At 39.5% G+C, this 27942-nt stretch overlaps 1 protein-coding gene and 1 long non-coding RNA gene across 11 annotated transcripts in view; one reads left to right on the forward strand and one right to left on the reverse strand.

The window, feature by feature from the left end:
- Positions 1 to 23636, reverse strand: part of SLC12A2 (solute carrier family 12 member 2) — a 104240-nt gene extending 80604 nt beyond the window's left edge. For both annotated transcript variants that reach the window (XM_008014305.3, XM_008014304.3), the window contains exon 1: positions 22090 to 23636. In XM_008014305.3, the coding sequence (XP_008012496.3) occupies positions 22090 to 22839 (750 nt within the window). In that variant the 5' untranslated portion in view covers positions 22840 to 23636. The remainder of the gene's footprint in view (positions 1 to 22089) is intronic.
- Positions 23637 to 23689: 53 nt separating this feature from the next.
- Positions 23690 to 27942, forward strand: part of LOC140709979 (uncharacterized) — a 142669-nt gene continuing 138416 nt past the window's right edge. For 4 of the 9 annotated variants that reach the window (XR_012090870.1, XR_012090875.1, XR_012090869.1 and 1 more), the window contains exon 1: positions 23841 to 24068. This is a non-coding gene — a long non-coding RNA (uncharacterized lncRNA). The other 5 variants (XR_012090872.1, XR_012090873.1, XR_012090871.1 and 2 more) reach the window with 5 other exon arrangements.

Genomic DNA, 27942 nt, shown 5'->3' on the forward strand with positions numbered 1-27942 from the left:
GTAGACTTAAATATAATACAATTGGGTTCATAATTATATTAATTTCCTGAAATACCAGGAAACCAAAGTGGAAGATACATCTTTTGTTTCTTTAAATTCATTTCAGAGAAATAAGAGAATTAGCAGGTATGGTCTTTGGTTCACACACACACACAAAATTTAATTTAAAAAGTATAAAAACTATATAATCAAGGAGGTTCAAGTGTGCAATTATGAACTATAAATTATGCTGATACAAAGGTACATAAATAAAAATCTTCACTCCACCTGCCATTTTCACAAAAACGATAGATTTTTGGTTTTTACTGTATATTCCACACTAATGGATAAACAGTAGAAATTGGCAACATAAATGATTTTATGGGTAATGTTATATTAAACGAAGCTGACCAAATTTAGTACTATTCCAGAAAATAATCTTTCAAAAAGTAGCATTATGAATATTTGAAGTCTCCCAGCAGGGACCGGTAGGAGAGAGAAAAACAGGGGGAAGAAAGGAAGAGATAAAGGAGAGAATGGAAAATCCAGATATTTAGGCCTTCAGTAATCAAAAAGGAAAAGATTCAGTTGAACATGTTGAATTTGAGGAGCTATGGGACAATTAGAGTCCTATCCAGCAGTTAAAAAATGTATGACTGGAACCTAGGAGAGGAGCCAGGGATAAAAAGCTAGTAAAGAAGCTATACAAACAGATGAAAAGAAAAACAGAAAACACAGAAAGCTGAACAGTTTTCTGAGTATGTGGAAAATACAAAAAAAAAAAAGATGGAAACTCTGGTGTCCACGGTCATTACTTCTTTGCAGGATGTAGAGAAAAGGATAATTTTTACACTAAGGATGATCTCTTCTCTCCCTAGTATATTCAAATTTCCACCTCAACTTGATCATTCCCTCTCCTTTAATCACAGTTAACTTTTTACTGCACTCTGACTCTAGCCAAAGTTTCTAATAGTGCAGCACATTCTTAAATGCAAGCCAACCTGGCTTCCCCTCACCACAACACCAAAATCGTTTTATTAAGACATCCAATGACTTCTCGGCTGCTAAATCTAATGTATATTTTTCAGTCCCTGTCTCACTGAACTACTACAGTAGCATCTGACACTGTTAGCCACTCCCTTCCTTGAAACAACACACTCTTCTACCCAGCAATTAAGTGGTAGGAGTTCCTTTAGCACTTGGTCCTATACCCCTCTCCCTTGCTCATGCTGTTATTTTCTATGGTTATCATACCAGACTCGTAGCTTTAAATATCGTGTATATGTGTTAAATCATAAGTGATGGCTTAGGTTCAGTCCTCTTTTGTGAGTTTCAGCCCTGGATATAAAACACTGATCTTACCACTTAGGATGTTTCATTACATTTACTACTCTAATCCTCACCAAAAGATAAAAAGAACTTCTCAGTGTACTATAAACAGTGACTTGTGTCAAAATGGAGAGGGAAATAATTTTTCTTTTTGGATCTAGTTTTAAATTCCTGATGGTTTCATTGAAAACACTTAAGTCCATTTTCCAAACGATAGAATTCCACATATTATAATGAGTCAAGGTAAACTATTTTAGGTATCTATTTTTAGGTATCTATTTCCCTCATTCCTTTGTTCCCAACTCTGCAGAAGCTAAGGGCTTCTAATATGGTCCTCATAAAAAGGACAGCAGAAGTTCTGCACTGGACAGCTCCAGAGGAGATTTTTTAAATTCTGTACTTTGTAGAAATACCTCCCAGGGCATGCAGCATCTATGAAACTGCTATACAGGATTGTTACAAACAGCTGTACCAGACTACCTTTAGAGAAGAATTGCTATAGTGTCCAGAAAATCCATCTGAGAAAGCAAACCTTTTTTTTTTTTTTTTTTTTGAGATGCAGTCTTGCTCTGACGCCCAGGCTAGAGTGCAATGGCGCAATCTTGGCTCACTGCAACCTCTGCCTCCTGGGTTCCAGCGATTCTCCTACCTCAGCCTCCCAAGTAGCTGGGATTACAGGCACCTGCCACCACGTACGGTTTATTTTGTATTTTTAGTAGAGACAGGTTTCACCATGTTGGCCTGGCTGGTCTCAAACTTTCCTGACCTCAAGTGATCCGCCCACCTGGGTCTCCCAAAGTCCCAGGATTACAGGTATAAGCCACCGCACCCAGATGCAAATGTTTTAAGTATGAAATTGTGTACTAGATAGAGTTTTGTGTTATTTAACTTTGGAAGTTTATTTGGAGGCTATTCTGGTAGAGAGGGTAGGTAAAATAGGCCAATCATTCGGTTTCTACATTACCTAGGATTTTTTTCCAATTAAACAATCCCCATTAGCTGCTCAAGCTAGCATCTCCTTTTAATCAATGTTCCAGGTCAAACTAGGTTCTTTCTTCCCTTAGATATTTTCCCACTGCAACCTCTGGGCCCCTGGGTTTACCTGTGCATCCATGCCTTTTTCACGAAGCCTTGAAAAATGATGTTATCCCAAGGAATTCTTTTGATCTGTCATAAATATGTTGTTACCACACATAGTACATTTTGGTATGATTAAAGAAAAGGCAAATATTAGTCTGTCATAGAAGTGACATTCCTGTATTTTTCCATAGACCACTTTCCTATTTAATTTTCCTTGAATTTCATAATACCCCACCAAACTCTCATCTTTTAAGTTAGGTAATTGAGGGTTCTAACTAAAATATTTAATTTGATATAATGTTCTTTTGCTGAAATACTGGTTTTAAAGTGTTTTCTCCTGAGGGACTTTTGGCTTGCCTTTCCCTCTGCCTGTTAAATGCACTTTGAAGATGGCTGTCTCTTTCTCATCCTTTAGGTCTTAGTTTAAAGGCAGCCTTCTCCTTCCCAAAACACCTAACATATTGTTTCTTCTTAGTCCCGTTTATTTCCTTTGTGACACATATCATACTCTGTAATTATCTTTTTTATGTACTTGGTGTTTTGTAATCTATGCATTCCCTCAATAAGTATTAAAATGTAAGGTCCACAACAGCACAGATCTTTCCTGTCATTTTTATCAAAGATACGGTAAATGAATATTGAGCTTTCATGAGGAATCTGTTTTCCAAATAATGTCCTGAAAGAGTAGAGTGAAATGAGTGTCTGTTCTCAAGTCAGAGATAGGCTCAAATCCCAGCTCTGCTACTCATTAGCAATGTGTGCTTTGGCAAGTTATTTAATCCCTCTGGTTCTCAGTTCCAACATATGCGAAATGGGGATATTATCCACTCCATACTGTCTGAGAAGACAAAGTGAGGAAATACAATAATTGTACAGAACACAAAAACTCTCCTATGTTCCTGGTGAGAATACAAACTGTTAAAACAATTTTGAAAGAAAAGTTTGGACATATTTTCAAGTTGAAAAAATGTATACCTTTATCCCAGCAATTCTACTCCTCAGCATATCCTTAGAGATATACAATACTTCTATGAAGCAAGATACTTGTATAAAAACGTTTATATCAGCACTGTTTAAAACTGCCAAAAACTAGAAACATCACAAACATCCTTAACTGCAGAATAAAGAAATTGTAGTATATTCATCCAGTCGAAGATAAATAGCAATTGAATGAATTACAGAGTGGGCACAGTGGCTCATGCCTGTAATCCCAGCACTTTGGGAGGCCAAGACTGATGGATTGCTTGAGCTCAGGAGTTCAATACCAGCTTGGGCAACAAGGCAAAACCCCATTTCAATAAATACCAAAAAAAAAAAAAAAAAAAAAAGTTAGCCAGGCATGGTGGCACCTGCCTGTAGTCCCAGCTACTTGGGAGGCTGAGGCCAGAGGATCACTTGAGCCCAGGAGGTTGAGGCTGCACTGAGCCGTGGTCACACCACTGCACTCTAGCCTGGGCAACAGAGTGAGACTGTCTCAAAAAAAGAAAAAAAAAAAAAAAGAGTGAATTACAAAAAGACACAGTATAAATAAATGTCACAAACTAAGAGTGAACAAAAGATGTCAGATTGAAAATATGCTAGACAATTCCATTTACATAAATTTTTAAAGCAGGAAAAACTAGACTAATAGTCTTCAGGAATACATAAAGGTAACAAAAATCATTTAAAAAACAGTAACACCAATACCCAAAGAAGTGATCACCATAAGTCAGGGCAGTGGCTATTTTGTGGAGGAATTAGAAGGGGGTGCACACAGAATTTCTAGGATGCCAGCAACATTCTATTTCTTGAGCTGGGTGGTGATTACATAGATGTTCATTTGATAACTTATGTTATACATTTATATTTTATGTTCTTTTTAGATTCCACAATAAAAAATACTTTTAAAACATTGAGAAAATGTGTTAAATGTTTAGTACACTGCCTGACAACAGAGTTAGAGCTCAATAAATTTTAGCTGTTATTATAAACAAATAAGTGATCTACTACTGCAGCTGCCTATTGCAACTGCCCATACTGTGAGCTTAAAACTGGATGTTGAAAAAAATACATAAAAATAAATACTGTAAAACATTACTAATCTAGATGCTACTACATAGCTTCTTATAATTTGATATTGACAAAGTTTAAGATTACCTCTAAAAGACTTTAAAAAAGGGACTTTCGCATACAAATATGAAATCACCATTCCACATGGTGGTGTTAAAGGATTCAACAGAGTATAGCACAAGAATGTGGATTTAACGACCAATGGTCACAGTACTAGAAATGTTTCACAACTTCTCTGATACTAAAAATTTAATAAATGATAAACTCTGTCCTATTTGCCTTAGTGGCACTGATACACACTTTACAAAAGGAATGTCTAGGGTTAATATAAGATTGCCTAGTCTGAGAACAGAAACAAAACTTCAGCGCCCAGCATTATTTCAGCAAATTAAATAATGGTTAATGACAGCCAGCGGAGTGGGGATCTTTATTTTAGGGCACTGTTAACATACAAAAATGTATTACTTTCTTGACAAGTAGCTTATTGTTGATTTAAATAAACCCAAAATTATATTTCAAAAATGTTAAAGTCCACCAAAAAATGCTATTTATTTACACCCTACAAACTTCTGAATTAAAATGTTATTAAAGATATTTAAAGATCAAAATTTCTTATATGGTTTAACAGCATCTGCTTAATACTAAGGTAAGTCAGTGTTAAATTACTATCATGAATCAGAGCTGATTTAGCAACTAAAAATATGTGCATACATATGCAAATTTCGACCCCAAAGTGGCTGGGTTTATTCTAACAATTGTTCTAACAATTTTTGTTTTAATCAAGTGCTGGCCAATTATATCATCCCAAAGCTACCAACATTTCCTATCCGTGCTGTCGGTGATTGGTGTATTCAGTGTAATGCTCCCCATACAGACTACTCTTTCAAAACAAAGTATTGTTTTACAGGAATCCAATCTCCTCTGGTTAACAATGCGCTATTAATATCCAGTGGTATTAATGCAAAGCTCAAAACTCAAGTGCCACAGATAAAAGTGGATGGTGTGACCATGTGACTTTACAATGAACCAAGTCAGAACTGCTGATTACAAAGAATTCAGTCCTCTACCTAGCCCATCATGTTCTTTACTAACCATTCAAGACTGAGTTACAACAGAATGCATTAGAAATAGCATTGCTTCAAATCCCACACAACTTGCTAATGTCAATAAACTAAAGGCTTGAAAACATTTTAATTAGAGTTACCAGAAAACTTATACCTTCCAGTATCAGTGAATAACTGTGCAATTTATATTTCAAACTATTTTAAAGATGAACCAAAAGTTGATAAGAAGATAGAGAAGTACATGTCTAGTAGCATCATAAATGGGTAAAACACTGGAAAAGCAGTATGTATGAAAAACCATGTAATTAAAAACTACATTTTAGTATACACCTGGATAGATAAGATACACTTGATTTTTCATGTATTTCTCACAGGAATTTATGATACTTCTCACTATGAATACTGGTTGGGTATCCCTTGTCCTTTTTGCATGGGACCAGAAGTGTTTCAAATTCCAGATATTTTCAGATTTTGGAATATTTGCATTACACCTACTGGAGTTCAGCATCCCTAATTCAAAATGCTCCAATGTGCAGTTCCTTTGCACACCATGTAAGCACTCAAAAAGTTTAAGATTTTGGAGCATTTCAGATTAGGATACCCTCGCTCTATCACCTTTCCCATTTTTCATATAAGGAAACTGAGGGTCAGAGGTGAAGTCCTTTTCATAGAGGTACCACAAACTATTAAATAGAGATGCCAAGAGTTAAATCCCCTCGAGTGCTACATAATAATGTTTGTCAACAATGAACTGCATATACAATAGTCCCATAAGATTATAATGGAGCTAAAACATTCCTCTCCTACTGATGTGGTAGCCATTGCAAGAGCATAGTGCAATGCGTTTCTCACGTGTTTGTGGTGATGCTGGAGTAACACAAACCTACTAAGCTGACAGTAATACAAAAGCATAGCAGATATAATTATTCACAGTATATAACACTTGATAACAATAATAAATATGTTACCGATTTATGTACTTACAATTTTTATCATTGTTTTAGAGCTTACTTCTACTTACTTAAAAAAAATAATAACCGTAAAACAGCCTCAGGCAGATCCTTCAGGAGGTATTCCAGAAGAAGGAATATGTACTGTTATTATAAGAAATGACAGCTCCATGTATTATAGTCCTTGAAGACCTTCCAGTGGGACAAGGTGTGGGGTGAAAGACAGTGATATGGATGATCTTGAACCTTTATAGGCTTAGGCTAATGTGTATGCTTGTGTCTTCGTTTTAACAAAAAAAGATGTTTAAAAGAAAACAAACTAAAATGTTAAAAAATAGAAAAAGGTTTATAGAATAAGGATACAAAGAAAATATTCTTGTACACTTGTACAATATGTCTGTGTTTTAAGCCAAATGTTATTATAAAAGCGTCAAAAAGTTTTAAGCAATCTAAAAGTTTATAAAGTAAAAAGTTAAAACAAGCTGAGGTTAATTTATTATTGCAAAATATATTTTTAAATAAATTTAATGTAGCCTAAGTTTACAGTGTTTATAAGTCTATAGTAGTGTACAGTAATGTGTTAGGCCTTCACTTTCACTCACCACTCACTCAGAGTAACTTCTAGTCCTGCAAGTTCCATTCAATAGTAAGTATCCTACACAGGTGTACCATTTTACTTTTTACATTGTATTTTTACTGTTTAGGTTTATATGTGTGGATATGTAAATACTTATCATTATGTTCCAACCATGTACAGTAACATGCTGTACGAATTTGTAGCCTAGAAGCAATAGGCTATACCATATAGCCTAGGTGTGTAGTAGAATATGCTCTCTAGGTTTGTATCATTACACATAATGACAAAATCACCTAATCATGTATTTCTCTAAAGTATCCCAGTTGTCAGCAACATATGACTGTATGTGGATGGAAAAGAAACCAGAGTAAATGAAAAAGAAGCAAAGACAGGAAAGAAAATACTCATGATACATGTAGCTGCACTTTGTCAGATCCCTGACTTTGCTGCTTTTTAACTGAGAGCCTTTCTCAACTGTGGATAGCTTAAATGGCTGAGAGTAAAGTCCTAGTAACTTGAAATATCAGGAAATTGAGCCCAAAGTCAACAGAGGAATTGGAAATTAAGCGAAAATCCTTAGAAAAAGTAGAATGATAGCAAGGGTAAGCCCCCGAATCTCTGTAGGCCACCAAATTACACAAGGGGCCAACCTAAAAATAAGTAGCTGGAAACCATAAAATACAGAACAGAGATATCAGTTATTGTGTGGGGAGGGGAGTGGATGGGGATGGAAAGTCTGCAGTTTGAGCCTAGATAAAGTGCCTTTTAGGAAAAAAAAAAAAAAAAACAAACACCTAACAACAATAATCTTCAGAAGAATATTTTTAAAAACCAACCCCAAAACCCAAAGTCAAATATAATGTGGTATCTGCATGGCCAGTTTCCATCCAAAAAACTGCTAGACATCCAAATAAACAGGAAAATGTAACACACACTCAAGAAAAAAAAAAAAAAAAACAAGCAGTCATTAGAAATTACCTCCATGTGGCCCACATGTTAAATTCAGGAGACAAAGACTCCAAAAATAACTGTAATAACAGTTAAACAAAAGCAAAGGTAAATATATCAATGAGTAACAGAGATAGAATCTAATAGAGAAATGAAAACTATATTTTAAGAGTTAGAAATTCTAGACCTGGAATAAATTTTTAAAGAAATTCATGAAAAAAAAAATTTGAAATGAAAAATTCACTAGGTGGACTTAATAGCAGAATGGAAATGGCAGAAGGAGTAAAAGTTAAAAATATCAACTTACAGATTCAAGAAACTTAACAAACCGACAAAGGATACACAAAAAGAAAAACTCTTGAGGCACAAACTGCTGAAAGCCAAAGGTAAAGAGAAAATCTGGAAAGCAATGAGAAAAATAACATCTTACACAGTTGGCTGACTTCTTACCAGAAACACCAAAGGTCAGAAGACATTGAAATGGCATACCAAACGGCTGAAAGAAGAAAGCTGTCAACTAAGAAGTCTATAACCAGCAAAGCTATCCTTCAAAACACCAGTAAAATAAAGACATGTTTAGATAAACAAAAACTAAGAGAACTTGTTGCCAACTGACCTCCATTACAAGAAGTGCCCAACGAAGGAAAGCAGTCTGATAAATAAAGAATGAATATAAATGAAAATATTTTAAAACCATACATATTTTTTCTCTTCTCTGTTTTTTAAAGCCATGTAACTGTTGAAAGCAACAAATACAACATATTTATCATCTAGATGACAAGAGCACTAAGACAAAGTACTGTGTTTTAAAATTCCTATATTTCAGCTGAAGAAATTCAATATTCAAAGTAGAATAACCACCAAAAAATAATGCAAAGATACATAACTAGACATTCAATAGAAGAATTAAATGAAATGCCAAAAAATCTTAGCACAAAAAAATGGCAGGAAAGAAGAATTTGAGAAACAAAAAACAGGTAATAGGAAACAACATGATGTCAGGCCTAATTACAACCAAATCACAATAAATGTAAATGGACTAAAAAGTGTACAAAGAGCATGAAATGGCAAGCTATGGTACATATACTTTAAAGTATTATAATTATATGAATATTCTATAGGTGGTATATGAAACTGATTATTTGCAAATGTTACTTAATGCTAGAGAGGGAGAGTAGGATACAAAATTTTAGTTTAAAAATGTACACAAATGCAAAAAGGTTAAGGGTTTGAGGTACTTAAGTTACCTTCCCTATTTCTCAAACTTTCTATATTACTTCCTTTTCCTCATGAAACAACAAACATTTGAAATAAGCGAAGTACAATGAAATTCTTTGAATAAAATTTTAAAGCGTTGGTTTTGAAAAAGGTTAATCCTCAGACTCTTAAAATCGAATACTCTAGGAAGGCTTGAGACTGAAATTTTCCGAAATTGTATAGTTCACTGACCCTTTTTTGTATTGAGATTTAAAACACTGTTAATTTTGTTAGCATTATGCTAGATGAAGATACTGCAATGATCAAAATTCAGCTCCTGTCCTTACGTTTACTCTAAAGGGTTATTACAGACTACTATTTTCTGATAAGAAAATAATGAAAAGCAGAAACAAAGTTATCTTCTGTTTCTGCAAGATGCCTCAAAGTCGTTTATTATGAATGCCTATTTGTTGTTATTGCAGTTATTTTGCTTAATTACCGGTTCTTAAATTTGTCTCTGATCAGCAAATCTGCCTGATAATTGGGATTGATACAGGGGAGGTAGTACAACATTGTCTCTAAACCCAATCTTAGGCAAATCTCTAGAAATGTATAGGTAAGTTAGTACTGAGGCTATGTCCTGACCAGCTTTGCCAAAAAATATTTCTCCTTTACAATACTTATTTGCAAATGCTCTGAGTACACAATTCTCGTGACAGTTTCATTTTAAATCAAAATAATGAGATTCAAATTGGTGATTAAATAAACAAAAAGCAAATTCACATTTTAATTTTCAAAGAAAAAAAGTCCTCCTATAGAATCAAGAATTATTTACCATAACATTAGTTTCTAAAATATCAAGTCTGATAAGTTATGCCCTAAACCATTAGGTTTTATTAAAAAAAAAAAAGACGTTAATATCTAGACCCAACTGTTCCACAATAACTCATCAAGATTCAAACTTATCACTTCGTACCTGTATGTCTGATATCCCTACAACATTTGAATAGAACTCTTACTAGCAACATACTATGTTTTGTTCACACTTAACGAGTAAAAACATAGATGTTTTTCCTAATACCTCATCTTTCCTAATAACCAGTGTCTGCTACTAAATAATTAGGTATTAATATCTATTACCTTTCCTAATAGCCAGTGTTTACCACTTACAAGTTGATATTAGCTTCTGAGTCTGACCATCTGTCAACTACCTACCTTGCAAGGTTGTTGTGCCCAGGCTACAGAAAACTCCTGAAACATATCAGATGTTTAACAATCGACAACTTAATTTAATTCAGTACACAGTTCTCTAACAGTTAGGAGCCAGAACTTTGATAGATAGTACTTGTCTATATCAGGGTATTTCAAAATTGAGAATCAGCACATCGATGAAAACAAATGACTCTGCACTCTCAATATGGTAATCAAAGACTCAACACGGTCTAGGACACCAATTCTCAAACCAGGCTCTTTAACAATTACCAGGAAAACTCTAAAAACCACAAACACTCTAAGACAGGAGTATCCAATCTTTTGACTTCCCTTGGCCATATTGAAAGAATTGTCTCGGGCCATACAAAATACACTAACATTAATAATAGCTGATTTTTTTTTTTTTTTTATTGCAAAAAAAATTTCATAATGTTTTGAGAAAGTTTACAAATTTGTGTTGGGTCACATTCAAAGCCGTCCTGGGCCACATGTGGCCCACAGGCTGTAGGTTGGTCAAACTTGCTCTAAGAGGTTGAATAAAACATACTTTGCCTGTTTATAAAAACAAAACACTACACAAACTCTTTGGGAAAGGGGAAACAGCCATTTTCCCCCAGGTGGTTCTTTTAGAAATTTTGGAATCACTGGTCCAAAAGAAAAATACAGGGATACAGAGACCTGCCCTACCAGGTATTAGCTTGAAGGCAAACCACAGCCTTGCAAAATGAGACTGTTACTCCACAACCTTCTAAAAAACCCACCTACTCCAACAACTGAAGACCAAATGCAGATATGTAACTTAAGAATGCTTTGGAAACTAACATTTCTAACAATACAATATTAAATTTTTACAGGCCCAAATCTCCACTCTCACAAAGAAAACAGATTCCATTGATTGAAACACTTCATTGAGAACCTAATGTTCTAGACATCTTCATTTAAGGAAGGATCCTATGCAAAATTAGAAGAACATTAGATTCTCTAATGACTTTAAACTAGTGGTGACTAACCTGGAAGAAAAGGAATAAAGGAAAGAATGAATGAAGGAAGGAAAAAAGTAATTTTAGATATCACCTCCCTTGACAGCACTATCTTTCTGTGATAATGGAAATCTTTGGTATCTCAATTGTCCAATGATAACAACTAGCCAAATGTGGTTATGAAGTACCTAAAATGTGACTCAAGTAACCAAAGAACTGAATTTTTAACACGATGTTAATTTAAAGTTAAACTTAACAGACACAAGTTACTTAGTTACTGCAAAGTACAACCCATATTACATTTAAAAATTTATATCATACTTTTGGAAGATAAGGACAGGGGATGGCAGAGGAAATACAAAAAACTAAGATTCCGTGTAAAACTTTCTTATTAATTTTTGAAAATTTTTCTACTAGGAAGAGATACATCCATACACTAGAACTGTGGAGCCTAAATCTTTTCTATTTTATATTCAATGAATATAAAAACATTTGTCATAAGTATTTTAAAAAAGAAAAAAAAGTCACCAAAATAACAAGAGCTTATGCAGTATTAAACTATAGGATATTGAAATGAATGCCAACTGAGACTCAGTAATGCCTGCCCCAATTTCCAATGCTAGTTCTGCATGTCTACGATTTTGGTCAGGTCATTTAGTTCTTTTGGGTCTTAATGCCACATATGCAAAACAGGGCAATTTCTCTGCCAAACATCCTTTAGAGAATCTAGATAACAAATATAAGGTAGGTAAGATTCTTTTGTACCACATTAATATGTAAAGAATTAGGCCTATTATTCAGTATGTATCAATTGAGCGTCTACTGTGCCAGGCCTCTACTAGATAACAACAACATAATGGTGATCAATCACAAAGTCAGCATCTCATGGAGCTTGAAGTTAGCTTAAGGATACTCAAGCAACCATGTTAATAGATATACTACCACTAACTAAAGCCATTAAGGGAAAATGAGTTTGTTCTAGACTGGAGGATGAAGGCCTCGTCTCAAAAGAAATAAGGACTGAAGTGAAATCTTAAACTGAAAGTTAACAGTGGGTGTATGGAAAGGTGGGAGAGGAAGAGTCCGTGGAGAGTACCATGTACAAAGGTCGCACGACCAAAGGAATTACTGTGCCACTGGGGAAGTGAAACACTGAAGAGGCAAACCAGACATAGACAATGCAGGGAGCATTGGGCAACAATGATCAGTTTTGCTTTGGGCACAATAGTGATGGGAAAGTATAGTGAATATGAGAAGTTCAGTTACAAGGCTATTGCTGCAGCTTTGTTGGTGCAAAAGTCATTGTGGTTTTTGGCATTACTTTCAATGTGAAAAAACGCAATTACTTTTGCACCAACCTAATAGGATGGTGGCAGCTTAGATTAAAAGAATATTTAGAAATTCAAGTTGACAGCACTCAGAGATTGGATGGGGGAATGAGAGCAAAGTGTCAAGGATGACTCATAGGTTTCTCACTTTTGCAGTATGATGAATAGTGGTACCATTCCGAGAGATACAGCACACACTGGCAGACGGCCTGGATTCTTTTGTTTCTGGAGGGAATGGGAGGAAATACTAAGTTTGTGAGCTTGAGTTATCTTTGAGACATTAAAACAAAAATGTCAAGCAAGCATTGGATACCCAGAACTCAGAGAAAGAGTGTGGGTAGAAGACGAAATTTTGGGAGTCATTGGACTACAGATGATGTAGCATAAGGAGAGAAAAAAGAGGAACAAGGAAGAAGAAAAGTCCAAATAAAGCCTTGAGGATGTTCAGGTTAGAGAAGGAGGTGACTGCAAAGGATGCCAGGCTGAAAGAGCCAGAAAGGCAGAAGGAAAACTAAGAAGCCAAGGAAGTGACCAAAAGACTTCAAAAGAACACCAAATGCTGCTTGAAAGCCGAACACTGCTATAAAAAAAAAAAAAAAAAAAAGACTTTCTGAAATTTGTGATAAGAATGGAGATCACTTGTGACTTTAACAAGAACTATTTATGCAAAATAGAAGCCACACTACAACAGTTTGAGTGAAAGGTAAGGAAGGAAAGACAGTAATTATAATCAATACTCTCAACAAGTCTAGCTGAGGAAGGAAGGAAAGAGCTTGTACCTGGAAAGCAATGAGAGTTACATAAAATATTCTGCTTTTTCTGTCACATAGAAGCTACTCAAATTTCTTTAAAGGAAGTAAACTATTGACAGGAACAGTTAAATATGCAAGAAGAAAAACGAAAATCATAGGACCTCAGAACCAAACTGCAAAATACTGTTCACATCTACACTGTCCAATATAGTAACCAAAGGTCACAGGGAGCTACTACTTCAACACTATTGAAATGTTTGTCTGAACTGAGATGTGCTGTACTGTATGTGAAAAACACATACAGGGTTTCAAACTTTGTACATAAAAAAGAAATTGAGATATCTCATTATAAATGTTTTAATATTCATTGTATCTGCAATGAATGTTTTAGACACAGTGTCAAATAAAATATATTATAAATTAATTTTGCCTGCTTCTTTTTTAAACGACATATGTAGTTCATACTATATTTCTGTTAGACAGCACTGATAAAGACCTTAAATGGTAAAAAGCCATAATCACAACAAGTGCTAGTCAAAACTTGGGACTGGGGTCCTCAGCCCAGTCATGCTCTGTGAAGTTTCCTACCTCCTTCCAAGACCGTCAGCCCTATAGCTCAATTCTTGAATTGCAGCTAAGTTTTAATCACCCCCCTTCCTCTCATCTCAGCTACTGCAATGGTTCCATTAAGATGATAACGGGCTTTTACCAAAGGGGTAGTGATTGATACAATGAGAGGTGTTCAGATACTGGATGTGTTTCAAACATATAATTGTTGGGATTTGCTGATAGTTTGGATGGGGGATGTATGGACAGGGTAATACCTATTTAGAACGGAGCTGATATTAATGGAGAAGTCTGTGGGGAGGGCAGGTCTCAGATGATTAGGGTCCTCCAAGTCTTTCCCCACTGGAATACTCAAGCCTGCCCTGCCAAACCACCTATGCTCCCCTGCAAAAGTCTCCAAAATGGCTAGCATACCATACCAAATTTTGTTTGAAACCAAACTGATGGAAGAACTAATTCACACTGACCTAACAAAGAACTATCCCACAGGTTTCCAGAATTCTGAACCTAGATGAGTATCTAATTTGTGACTATTCAGAAAAAGCACAGAATTTTTTTTTTTTTTTTTTTTTTTTTTTTTTTGAGACGGAGTCTCGCTGTGTCTCCCAGACTGGAGTGCAGTGGCAGGATCTCACTGCAAGCTCCGCCTCCCAGGTTCACGCCATTCTCCCGCCTCAGCCTCCCAAGTAGCTGGGACTACAGGCGCCCGCCACCTCGCCCAGCTAGTTTTTTTTGTATTTTTAGTAGAGACGGGGTTTCACCGTGTTAGCCAGGATGGTCTCCATCTCCTGATCTCGTGATTCACCCACCTCAGCCTCCTAAAGTGCTGGGATTACAGGCGTGAGCCACCGCGCCCGGCCAAAGCACAGAATATTTTTAAAAAATTAAGGCAGAGGAATTTCTGAGTCCAATGATACTACCAATGTACTAGCCATAATTAGCTTCTGCTGAGAGTCAACATTCCACTAAGCTATTTTTGCTTTTCGGCTTTCTTCCTTCTTCCAACTAGAAACCCCCAAGTTGTCTATCAGCTCCAAGTTTTTCATAATAGCTTTAAGCTAGCATTGGTAGAGATCCTAGTGAAAATGGAAAAAGACAAAGGAGGCCCTCAGCAGATAGAAGCTTTCATGGTTTAAATGAGACACCACTAATACGTTTTTAACTTCAGTATTTTAGGTAATCTTCCTTGTTGCTCACCCTCAGTGGGCTTTCACTTTGTGGAATCAACCCACTAATTCCCCACCCCTTCGTACAGTATTTGAAAGACTACTAGTTTTCATGGTTTTACCTGAAGAACAAAAGCACATTTTTATGCTAAAAAAATTAAAAGCTGTTTTCTGAAGTTCTACTATTTAACAAACCAGCAGCTGCAATTTTACCTGTGTGCCTCATTGGAGAACTAACTTGTAGAATGAAACCTTATCTTGAGTCCATCTTCCAAACCTGCCCTTCCCACAGACTTCTCCATTAATATCAACTCCATTCTAAACAGGGGGAAAACCCTGGTATTACTCTGTCCATACATCCCCTCATCTAAAACATCAGCAAATCCCAACAATTCTACCTTTGAAACACATCCAGCATCTGAACACCTCTCATTGTATCAATCACTACCACCTTAGTAAAAGTCATTATCATCTTAACGGAACCATTGCAGTAGGCTTCTAACTGGTTTCCTGCCTTCTGCTCTTGCTCCCTTACAGTATATTCTCTACACAACAATCAGAGTGGTATTTTGAAAACATAAGTCAGATCATGTCAAATCTAACTCAAAACCCTACAATGCCTTCCCCTAAATCACTCAGAGTAAAATCCTAAGTCTTTATCATGATCTGCAAGGTTCTACACTATTTGGTCCTCACTACACCCTGACTTTCTCTATCACACTCTGCCTCATCGATTTGGTCTTGCTGACCTCCCTGTCTCTCAATCACACCAAGCACACTCCCATCTCAAAGTCTTGGTATCTGCCATTCCTCTGCCTAGAGTGTCCGTTCCCTGGTATCTGCATGGGGGTCACCCCTTTCTAGAGACTGCTCACATATCAGAGGTCTTCCCTAACAAATGCTAAAACAGCACCACCCAGCCATCATCTAGCCACCTTTAATTTTCCTCGCCCTGCTTTAATTTTGTTTGTTTATTGTCTCCTACCACTAGAATGAAAGTCCCATGACTTCGTTTTGTTCACTGCTATATCCTCAGCATTTAGAACAGTGTTGCTGTTGATGTTCAATAAGGATTTGTTGAATAATTGGGTTCACATTTATTTCACTTCAGCATGGAACTATACTATAGACTTCCCATATATATATATATGTAACATAATGGAAAATCAATGAAAGCAAACACACTCCACACATAAGAACCAAGAAACTCTATTTTGGTCCTTTAAATTCCAGTCTCACAGGATTTTAAAATGTATCAACATAAATACACATAGAGAAAATATTAATTTAGCAGTGTACTGATTTTTGCTACATTTTAAATCCCAAAATTTCTCTTTCCTTCTACCCAGGAAATTTTTATGCTAAAAATTAAAAGCTGTTTTCTTAAATTCTACTATTTAACAAAGCAGTAGCTGCAATTTTACCTGTTCACCGCATTGTAGAACTACTTTAGTCAGTGTACACCTGGGGGAATGCATATAGTATTATGAGTAAGCTTGACTTCAGTGGCAAGTGGCATGGGTTTAGCAGGGTAAAGCCCCTGGCAAAACTGTGAATTCAGCCAAATTTGACTTTGCCACATGTAAATATTTCTTATCAGGGTCCCACCTTTACCCAGTTCTGGCCACTACCCTACTCTTCCCCTCACCCTCAAGAGACACACTCTTGTTCCTCCAGGGTGATTTTCAAGGACTAAAGCTATACACTGAAATGATTAACAGTGTGTGAAATTTCTTGACTAGGCATCAACACAGCCCACTCAGAGAAGCAGCTCATGGTTAGAAGAGATACTATAATTATTTAGTGTTTTACTTAAAGGCCTTATTAAGTGACAGGAACTGCTCACCTGATTTGTACATCCCATGAACAAATCTTTATTAAGTGCATATTCTCTGTATGAAGATGAAAAAAAGACACATACAGATGCTAGTGAAGAAGTCATAATAATCAATATTTACATCATCCCATCTCCTCATTTCTGTCAGTTATATAATCATTCAACTCTCAGGAGTTCAAGGTACAGAAATGTTGGTGGTAATCCCCAAGGGTCCCCCTCAACATCTTTGTTATCTTAGAACAGGTCTAAGGGATAGAAGAGATAAAAAGAGAAGAACCTGCTGCTTCTACGTCCTAGCATTAAAGTCAGAAAAACCTGGATGTGAAGTCCAAATACAGCTGTACTACTATTTTTTTTAGACAGGGTCTTGCTGTGTTGCCCATGCTGAAGTGCAGTGGCTGTTCACAGGCATGGTCACAGTACACTACAGTCTCAAACTCCTGGGCTCAAGCAATCCTCCTGCCTCAGCTTCCCAAGTAGGGACAACAGGCTCTTACCTACCATGGTGCCTGTACTCCAGCTGTACTTTCTGTAAAAATGGCTGTTAAGCAATTTCTTGTTTCTTTTCTTTTCTTTCTTTTCTTTTTTCTTTTTCTTTTTGAGATGGAGCTTTGCTCTTGTTGCCCAGGCTGGAGTGCAATGGTGCAATTTTGGCTCACTGCAACCTCCACCTCCCGGGTTCAAGCGATTCTCCTGCCTCAGCCTCCTGAATAGCTAGGATTACAGGCATGTGCCACCACACCTGGCTAATTCTGTATTTTTAGTAGAGACAGGGTTTCACCATGTTGGTAAGGCTCGTCTTGAACTTCCGACCTCAGGTGATCCACCCGCCTTGGCCTCCCAAAGTGCTGGGATTACAGGGGTGAGCCACCACACCTGGCCAATTTCTTCTGTTTCTATTAGCCCATTTCATCTTGAATAAAATATGTATAAGACCTATTTCTTAGGAATTAATGAAAATCCAACAAGCAAAGTGACACTATGAAAGACAATATAGTTGCTCCCTTGACCTTTCCCCTTGTTAACGAGAAAGGCAAAAATAGAGGAACCATATAGAAACCCTTGACATACCATCAGCAAAAGGCTCCAAAGCCTTGGTCCAAGGACAACTGCAACGATAATGCTACCTTTAAAAACAAAAATACTAGAAATTATGGTTTATTGGTCAAAATAGTAAAACAAAAACAAAAAAAACAAAAACAAACAAAAACAAAAAATTATTTTAATAATGCTTTAAATTCAATAAGAGCTAGTATGGATTGTCCACCACTCCACTTTCCACATTTGATAATCTTGCATTCCATCATACATGTTGAAGATGTCCATCAAATACTTTCTTGTTACCCTCCACCTTTTATTTCTTCCTGTAGGGACAAAAATCCATACTTTGATTTTTCACTCTGTGTGTGTACATATATACATTTTTAAATCAATTCCTGGCATCAGCTTTGAAGAGTTTCTGCCTTTCTAAAAACTATTTTCTCTCAGTTTCCCCCAACACTGCTCTCCAGGCTATGTGACAGTATGGTAGCTCTTCCTTAATTTCCTTTGCTAGTGGCTCCTCAATCTCTAACAGACCTTTAAACAATCTTGAAGTCCAATGCCAGACCCTATTTTCTGTTCTCTTATCTATCACTCTCCCTAAGTAATTTAGTGCATGACTTTAAGCAACCAAACCTTTATATGTAAATATACATGTATGTGTGTGTGTGTGTATATGCTCGCTCTCTCTCTCTCTCTATATATATATACTGCCCTCCTCCATGACTCTTGGAATAAGTTGTCTTTGTCTTTACAGGCTACTCAAACAGAATAGTCTCAAATACAAACTTCTCCCAACCACCGAATCTATTCCTCCTCCAATCTTTCTCACCTCAAGCAACGGTACCAACATCTACTAAGTTTCTCAAGTTCAAAATCTAGAAGTCAGCTTCTATCTCACCCGCACATCCAATCCTTTCTGCCACCAACCTTTACTATCTGTCACCCAGACCACAGTAATCACTTGAGTCTCTTTGCTTCCATTCTTGCCCCTGCCAATCCATTCTCCACCCAGAGCCTAAAGATGTTAAAACAAAATGTATCAGGTGGCTACCCCACACAAAATTCTTCAATAGCATCCCACTACATTTATAATGAAAAACACTGAGCTCTTTTTAGTTATGTGAATATACCACTTTTTCTCACCCCATTACCTTCACGTACGCTGTCCTTTTGGTCTGGACTGTCATTCCACCCAATCATCAACTTACCCTTCAGGTCTCAGCTTCAATGTCATACTTCTCAAAAAAAACGCCTTCCCAAAACCCAATTAAAATTAGGTCCTATTACATCTTTACAAGAATACTTTTCTTTCATGATACTTAAAAAACAGTTATTAACTATATTATTTGTCCAACTATTTTGTTAATGTCTGTCTAGGCAGAAGCAGTAACTGGTTTGCTAATCACCGTGTAATCCCACAGTGTCACAACCATGTTGTCAACATCTAAGATGCCCCCTTCCCCAATAACTAACTAATAAATGGAGAACTCATACCTACTGGTCCTAGAATGGCTATACAATATAGCAAGATGTACCAAGGATATTTATCTATTCTCCTACAGTTGGACATTTAGACAAAATACTTTTAAAGTCAGTGATGGATAATGAAAGGAATTCAACTGGAGGAAAGACAATCCAGTCCTTTTCCCTAACAAGTTTCTGAAGTCTTTTACTTCTTTTGTTCTTCTACAGTTCCCAATACAGAGTTAGTCCCATGGTAGATAATTATGCACTTAGTAGACCAAAGTAGAGTATATGTCAATCAATCGACTGCTAGAATTAGGTGTTATAAAAATTCTAAATATTATAATTCACTGAAGGCTAGAAGCATTAGAGGTGTTAGAGAAGTGGAAGTCAATTTAGAGAGAGTAAGGGACAACTTCTGGGAATCCAGCCAACCTGTTATCACCCCTACTGTCTGCCCCTCTTTCGACAGTGGTGTGTAGTCATAATTGTACTACTTAACACCCATTTCTTTAATCCATCTGCTAAAATTCTAACCAAAATTATCTTCAACATGTAGTTATTAGTTAAGCCAATAAAACAGTGGTCATAAAGACGAGTGGCAGAAGGTAAAAAACTATAAAGAATTAAACTACCTGTTGCATAAATGAAACTGAACATAACATTTTATATACTATATTCATCTAATAACATAAGAATTAAGAGAATCTAAAATTGAGATCCTAGAGTCTTCTGAAGGGCCAATATAAAAGGGAAATAACAACTAGCTATTATTTTCCAGGCACTGAACATGGTCATTTTTATTGCGCTTTTTTTCTAATCTTCATAATAACCCTGAAAAGCTGAAGCTGAGAGGTTGGGTGATTTCTTCAACTGCCGTACAACAAACAATACAGGTGTTGTTTTTTAGACACTTTGAACCAAAAAGCCAAGCAAAAAACACAAAGACACACAAATCTAAAGCTTTGGAGAACTTGAAGTGCTTTGTTATTGAGATAATTTAATTCAAAATAGCAAAAACTTCCATAGGAAGCATATATGCTCAAGATATACACCTTTCAATTGGATGTCTTTCTAAAACTTATGGGTAAATACAGATCACTTTACTGCTCACCTACTTGGCTTTGGTAAAATAAATCTAAAATATATCTGTATAATATTTTCATTAGTAAATACGTCCTAAGAAAAGGAAAATTGCTAGCTTCATATCTACTTTTGTCTACAATGATTTTTGGGTTTTGAAAAGAAAAAACAGACTTGATAGAAACTACAGAAGTATGAATAAAAAATGTTTTAGACATTGTTTTGCTTCTGATTATGATAAAATACCACAATGGAACAATAATATTATCTAAAGCTAAATGATCTCAGGCTTTTAAACAATCAATAAGCTGTAAGAGTTGGGACCTCTGTAATTACCTCTGTGTGAATGTTACATTATCAAACACTGGGACAAGTACAGTCTTGTATGAAATCACTGTATGAGATCAAATAATCATACCCAAAAGAAATCACATACTGGATTTAAACTTTTCCACACTGTGATCATTTCAATCTATGTGGCACTATCCTCTGGCGTTTACAAAATTCCATCAATGTAGTCATTACACACTTGTAAAGGAAGACTTCAAGTAATTCCGGCTCATAAAAAAGTTAAACATTAATGAAATTTCAAAAGCATAAATGTTATCTCAAAACAATGATATTGAACACTGAAAAAATAACAGTCTTATGTGACCATAAAAAAACAGAATTACAAAAATCAATGAGTTTATGGGGATGGTTTTCTGTTTACAAAGTGTAACTGCTTATTGTAAAGACCCCAGAGGTCTTCCTGGTCATCTTCTACAGAAAAACCAATTCTCCCGTTTCCCTTTTTTCTTTAAAGACTCGCCCCTCTCCCTAATTTTTTAAATATACACCTCTCCCAAAACGTTTTCATTGCAAAAAAAAAAAAAAAAACAGAGTTATGCCATTATCAGGAACAGAGTGTCCCAAGATTTAAGATTTCTACGATCCTTTGCATATTCAAGATTGCAAGAATTGAGCTTTAATAACTCATAGACCATAAACACACCCTGTTAAGATTTTCCTTCCAACACCAACATTCCCACTGTTGGGATCCCTAATAGGCGTAAAGCCACACAACACAATCTTTTAAAACGACACAGATGGTAGGTGCTCTCCAACCTCTTCCGAGAGAGGTCCTCACCTAAACCTCCTGCACCTTCTCTTCTCAAGGGCCCACAAACACAACGGTCATTCAGAGGGGTGGTGACTGTTAAGCGCGGGTGGGAAAGAAAGTGCACACGAGATACCTAACTGGATGGGGAAGGTTGTTAAAAGCAGTCCTCCAGTATCACTTAACTAGTCAAACCCGCTACAAACTTTTTAAGAGATTAAGTTACATTCCTCCGCAATTCCACCCTTGACAGCTGAATCCAGAGATGCCAGCAAGTCGTGCATGTCTACTCCTGCCACCTCAACTCGGTAAGAGTCTGCAGCCACATCCCGCGGTCGGCATGCACCAGGGGCTGGGGAAGAAGGGAGGGCCGGGCGAGCTCACCTTTTCCAGCTCGTCATGGAGCTCCGCCAGGCTAGGCCGGAGCAGCTTCTCGCCCAGTTGCGCGGCTGTGTGCCGGTAGTGATCGATCCTGGGCACAGCGTCCATGGTATTGTGGCCGAAGGTGCGCAGGTAGTAGGTGTTGGTGTGGGTATCATAATAGTAGTGCTGGTGGTGCCCACTGCCGCCGCCGCCGGAGTGCAGGCTGCTGCCCTCGCTCAGCACCGTGTCCCCGCCGTTCTGGAAGCTCACGTTGGGCCCGTCGCCACCGACCCCGGCAGCATCCGACAGGCTGTCTTCAGCCGACGAGGAGGCAGCCGGGTCCACGAAGTTCACGCGGAAGCGGCCCTTGGCTTCCTCGCTGCTTTTAGCCGGCCCGCTCTCGCCGCTGCCTTCCCCGTCCGCAGGGGTCTGCTTGGCCCCCGCCCCAGCACCAGCCGCCGCCGCTGCCGCCGCCGCCGCCGCAGCAGCAGCGGCCCGCCCGGCGTTCTCGGAAACCAAGTCCACCTGGAAACGGCTCTGGCTCGGGGTGGGCCCCAAGGGTCTGCCCAGCCCGTCCCCGGCCGCCGCAGCGCCCTCACCGCGGACCCCGCCGCCGTCCCGACTCGCGGGCGCAGCATCCTCCGGCACCGAGGGCACAGCCGTGCCGGGCAGTTCCACCCTGGCGGCGGCCAGCGCAGCGGCGGGCTGCGTCTCCCCGACCCCGGCCAGTCCCGGGACGCCGGAGGAGGGCGTCGTGGGCACCGGTTCCATCGCTGCCCGACCCCCGGCGGAACTGCAGAGCCCGGCGGACGTCTCCGGCAGCACGCCCTCCGCACCCCCGGCCGGCGGTGGCCACGGCCGCAAGACCAGGTGACGAAGTCTTTCTCCCCGCCGCCCGCCGGCGGCCACTAGCCGGGACGGCACAGACGCCACTGGCAGCCAAGCGAGCGCGCGAGTGTGGCGGGCGCGGGGCGGGCCCCGCTGTTTAAAGCCTCGGCGGGGCTGTGGCTGCTGCGGCTCCGGCAGCAGCACGCGGGAGGCGGGGCCGGAGGCTCCTCCGCCTCTCAGCCCGCCCACCCACGGTCCCGCAGCGGCGCGCGGCTGACGCTCACTCAGCGATCCGGCCCTCCGCTGCTCCTGCGCGACCCCACGCGAAAGCGGCCGGTGCCAGGATCGCGGCCGGCCAGCCCGCGCCGGGCCTCGGGCAGTGCGGGCAGCACGAACGGCGCGATCTGGGAGCAGGCGCGGCCGCGCTCCGCCTCGGTGATGTCGCCGGGAGGATCTCCACGCCGCTACCTCCTCTTCCGTCGCCCTCCTCCCACGCCTTCACCTCCCTCCCCCGCCGCGCTCTGCGGCGAAAAGGAGCGGTCTCCCAGGCCGCCTCCCTTCTCTCCACCCGGGGGCCGCGCGTCAGTGAACCGGCAGCCCAGGCAACGAGGCTGCGAACGGCGCGCGGGCCCTGCCTTGCCTCTCGCCGGTAGCTGATGCTCCCGCGGCAGCTGCCACCCCAGCGCCCCAGCCGCGACTTCAGAGGCTCTCGCCCGCTGGCCTTTTTTTTTTTTTTTTTTTTCCCTCCTCTTTGATGAACTCGCAGTACTTGGGCTGAGCCGGAAATCTCGCGAGATGCTGCAGGCGTCAGTGCCGCTTCCCACTAGGCGCGTGGTACCCGAGGCAGGGCTGGAGCCGCAGGCTCGCAGCTATTCCTGCGGGCGATGCTGGGGGCTTTCCGGTCGGGGCCGCAGCCGCTTCCGGAGCCGCGGGCGAGGTGCGTTCCCCAGCCGGGTTTGCTCTGGGCTCTGGCACGCCGCCGCGAATCTCCGCTCGTAACTCCGGGCCTGAACCCAGGGGTGGGAGGATTTCCTCTGTGCCGCTTTCGAGCAGTAGACTTACCCTGCTCGGCAGACCTAGGTTAGCATAACCAGAGATTGATTCCAGTTGTGATGCAGTGGGTGTCTCCACACTTCTGATGACACCTTTATTTTAAAAGCTGATGTTCCAAGGTGAGAAGGCAGCCTCGTTGAGACGTCATGTTGTTTCAAGATGAGTTTTAATTTAAGGCATTTCCAGAAGTGATGTGAAGCTCATCTCTCAGAATACAATGCTGGCAATAACTACCCGTGAAGTCCTTACCAGGAGGTTTCTGCGTGATTTGGGTTGTGCAAAATGCCTCTGTTTATATAGAAACAGAAAGGTACTCCTCTGCAGGTCTAGTTTCTCTTCGGTAAAATGTAAGGGAATATAACTGTTTTCCCACTTTCTCAGCAGCAGAAATTTTTAAACCTAGTTTATGCCCAAAGCCCTAAGTAAAATCAATCAATGGCGTCCTCCAGTCACTTGGTTTTTATTTATGTACTGTATTTGTTTGTTTGGTTTTTTGTTGTTTTGTTGTTATTTTTCTTTTTTTTCTTGTTGTTTTTGTTGTTGTTGTTGTTGTTGTTTTTGTGACGGAGTCTCGCTCTGTCGCCCAGGCTGGAGTGCAGTGGCGAGATCTCGGCTCACTGCAAGCTCCGCCTCCCAGGTTCAAGCCATTCTCCTGCCTCAGCCTCCAGAGTAGCTGGGACTACAGGCGCCCGCCACCGCGCCCGGCTAATTTTTTGTATTTTTAGTAGAGACAGGTTTCACCGTGTTAACCAGGATGGTCTGGTCTCCTGACTTCGTGATCCGCCCGCCTGGGCCTCTCCAAGTGCTGGGATTACAAGCGTGAGCCACCGCGCCCGGCTCTTGTATTTTTAAACTTGACTTTATGGAGACGAACACCATCGTTTGCTGAGCACTTGAAATATGGTGAAAGAGCCACAGAGTTGGCAGAACTGTTTGCAAATGCTGTAAGTAAAAGCTGCAACCAGGCAATTTTCAAAAAATTGTCATAAACATTATCTTACTTGAACTTCACAACTTTTCAGCCTATTATCTCTATAAGATGGTGAGGGAAAAACAGCTGTTGCATCAGGATTTTTAAAGCTCCTTTTGAGCTTTAATAATAACCAGAGGAGGCCAGAGAAATGAGGCGGTCCTTTAAGCGGTGCAGTTTTCTGCTAGGGAATTGCTGCATTACTAGATGATCTGTGCAGTACCTTTCAACTCCACGACGAATTCTGCCACTATTGGAACTCAACATTAATTTAGTTGAATAAATATTGAACAGCTACTGTGAGCTACTTTGTATTTACGGGATATAGCAGTGAGCAAAACGGACAATCCCATCTCTCATGGAGTTCATTCTAGTGAGAGAAACAATAGACAAGATAAATAGGTAAAATACATAGCATCCAAGTAGTGAGTACTAAGGAAAGGGAAATGGGATATTTGTGTGAAATGGGGATCATAAATTTTCCATAGGATGGCCTCACTGAGAAAGTAACATTTGAGTGAGGAAGTGAATGATGTGAATTCTTGGGAAAAAAGGTGTCCCAAGCCGAGAAAAACCAAAGAAGACCCAAAGGCAGGAGCATGCATAGCATGCTCACGGAATTGCATGTAAGCCAGTTTGGCTGGAACTTGCTTAAGAGATGGGAAGAAACAAAGGCAGTTACATCAGAGAGCTTAAGGTATGGGACGTAATAGATTAGAATGTTTAGGACCTTTTTTGGCTATTAGATCTACTTGACTTTGAGTAGAATGGTGTGTTAGTCAGCTCAGGCTACCATAACAAAATACCATAGATTGGGTGGCTCAAAGAGTAGAAATATATTTTCTCACAGTTCTTCAGGCTGGAAGAATGAAATCAGAGTGGCAGCATGATCAGGTTCTGGTTTTCCGTTTGGCTTGCAGACAGTACCTTCTCAGTGTCTCCTCACATGATAAAGAGAGCGTTGTCTCTTCCTTTTCTTATAAGGGCACCAGTTCTGTGGGATCAGGGCTTTACCCTAATCACCTCATTTAACCTTAATTACCTCCTTAAAAGCACTATCTCCAATACAGTCACATAGGTGTGAGGAGAGGATTAGGGCTTCAACATATGGCTTTGGCGGGGTACACAACAGTCCTTGGCAGATGGCAAGTTGTTGGAAGGTTTCAGTGGAGGAATGACATCTGCCATTTTTAAAGGATTGATCTAGCTGTCTTGTAGGTAGGCAAGGGATAAGTGGTTGAGTCAAAGAAGCAAGGAGATGTGTTAAGAGTTGTTACAGCAATCCAGGAAGTGATGGTAGCGCTTTGACCACAGTGGGTAGCAGTGGAAATGGGGAAAAATAGTTGAATTCTGGGTACATAATAGAATTTGCTGATGGATGTGAAGTGTGAGGGTCCAAGGGTTTTGACCTGACCAGTTGGAAGAATGGTATTACTATTTCCTCAGATGGCAAAGGAGGTTAAAGGAGCAGATTTGGGTTGGATGAATATCAGGAGCTTAGTCTGAGATGTCTGTTGGAGGAAACACACAAATGTGTGGTAATAATAAGTAGTAGTCACTCATATAAATGTGTAACTGCAAAAAGAAGTTCCAGGAGAGAGGAACATGGTATAAGGAAAAAGCAAAATAGGCCAGACTTAGTCAAGACGGAAGTGACTTTTTAACAAAGGTCTAAAGGAGTATTAGGACCAAACTGTAACTTGCAGAGGGTTTCAAACAAGGGAAATATTGTGGTCAAATGCCCTCATGGAGTGAGCAGGAACTATCAAAGAAGCTTGAAATCAGTTTGGTTAAAGCAAAGGGAGGGATTAGGGAGCACAAGTAGTAAGAGATGAGTCTGTATTCTAAAAGCCCTATAAAAGCATTACTGGGTTTCCAGATAGATAGGGGCACATGATCAGATTTGTGCTTATTAAAACTCTCTAGGCCTGGCAAGGTGGCTCATGCCTGTAATCCCAGCACTTGGGAGGCCAAGGCAGGTATACGACTTGAGCTCAGGAGTTCAAGACCAGCCTGGGCAACAATGATGAAACCCCATCTCTACCAAAAAAAGCACAAAAATTAGCAGGGCATGGTGACATGCACCTGTAGTCCCAGCTCCCTGGGAGGCTGAGGTGAGAGGATCACTTGAGGTGGAGGTTGTAGTGAGCTATGATTGCGCCACAGCATCCAGCCTGGGTGGCAAAGTGAGACATTGTCTCAAAAAATAAATAAATAAAAATAAGACTAGTTATATTATGAGCAGAAGAGTGGATAAGAGGAAGAGTAAGCATGGGAAGGCAGGACACAATATCACTAATCTAGCAGCGAGTTGATAGTAGTAATTTATGTCCTGGATACTGTGCCAAAATCTATACATTCATAATCTTACTGAATTCTCACAACGCTATGAAGAAAATCATAAGATTACATCCATTTTACAGATGAAAAACTTGGTTAAATAAAAAATAAGTAATCCCAACATTAATGACCACATAAAAGACCTACAAAGGGCAGGTGGCCTAAGCGGTAAGAAGAAAATCAGATGAAGGCATTTGAAAACAGGATCAGCTGTGTTAAATTGGGCCAAGAGGCAGAGAAAAATGAGTTGAATATATATTGACTTTAGTAACATGTATTAGCCAACAAAATGAGAGAGTAGTCCAGTAAGGGGAGGGCCACAAACATTCCAGGAGATATCAAAATGTAGTATGTGAAACTTATGAAAAATTTCTCAGGAGAGGTCTCCTCTACTTAATTGTTGGCAAATATTTCATTGTCAGACTTACCAGGTGTCAGTTTAGAGACTAACCTTGAGAACAGACTTGCTGTCAGTGCCATGGTGGGGACCTGACTTTCTTTGCTGTATTTCCTTTTTGCCACAAGGCCAGCTTTTGACATTGTGTGTGTCTGAGTACTTAATAATATGTATTTCATGTAGTTGGAATTTTAGGATTAGAAGTGACTTGCGTAGTTGTTATTCCAAGCTTCTCAATTCACAAATGCTAAAAGAAGACATAAATTATGTTAGACCTACAACTTCT

The sequence above is a fragment of the Chlorocebus sabaeus genome, chromosome 23 (assembly GCF_047675955.1).
Source record: "Chlorocebus sabaeus isolate Y175 chromosome 23, mChlSab1.0.hap1, whole genome shotgun sequence".
Taxonomy (NCBI): domain Eukaryota; kingdom Metazoa; phylum Chordata; class Mammalia; order Primates; family Cercopithecidae; genus Chlorocebus; species Chlorocebus sabaeus.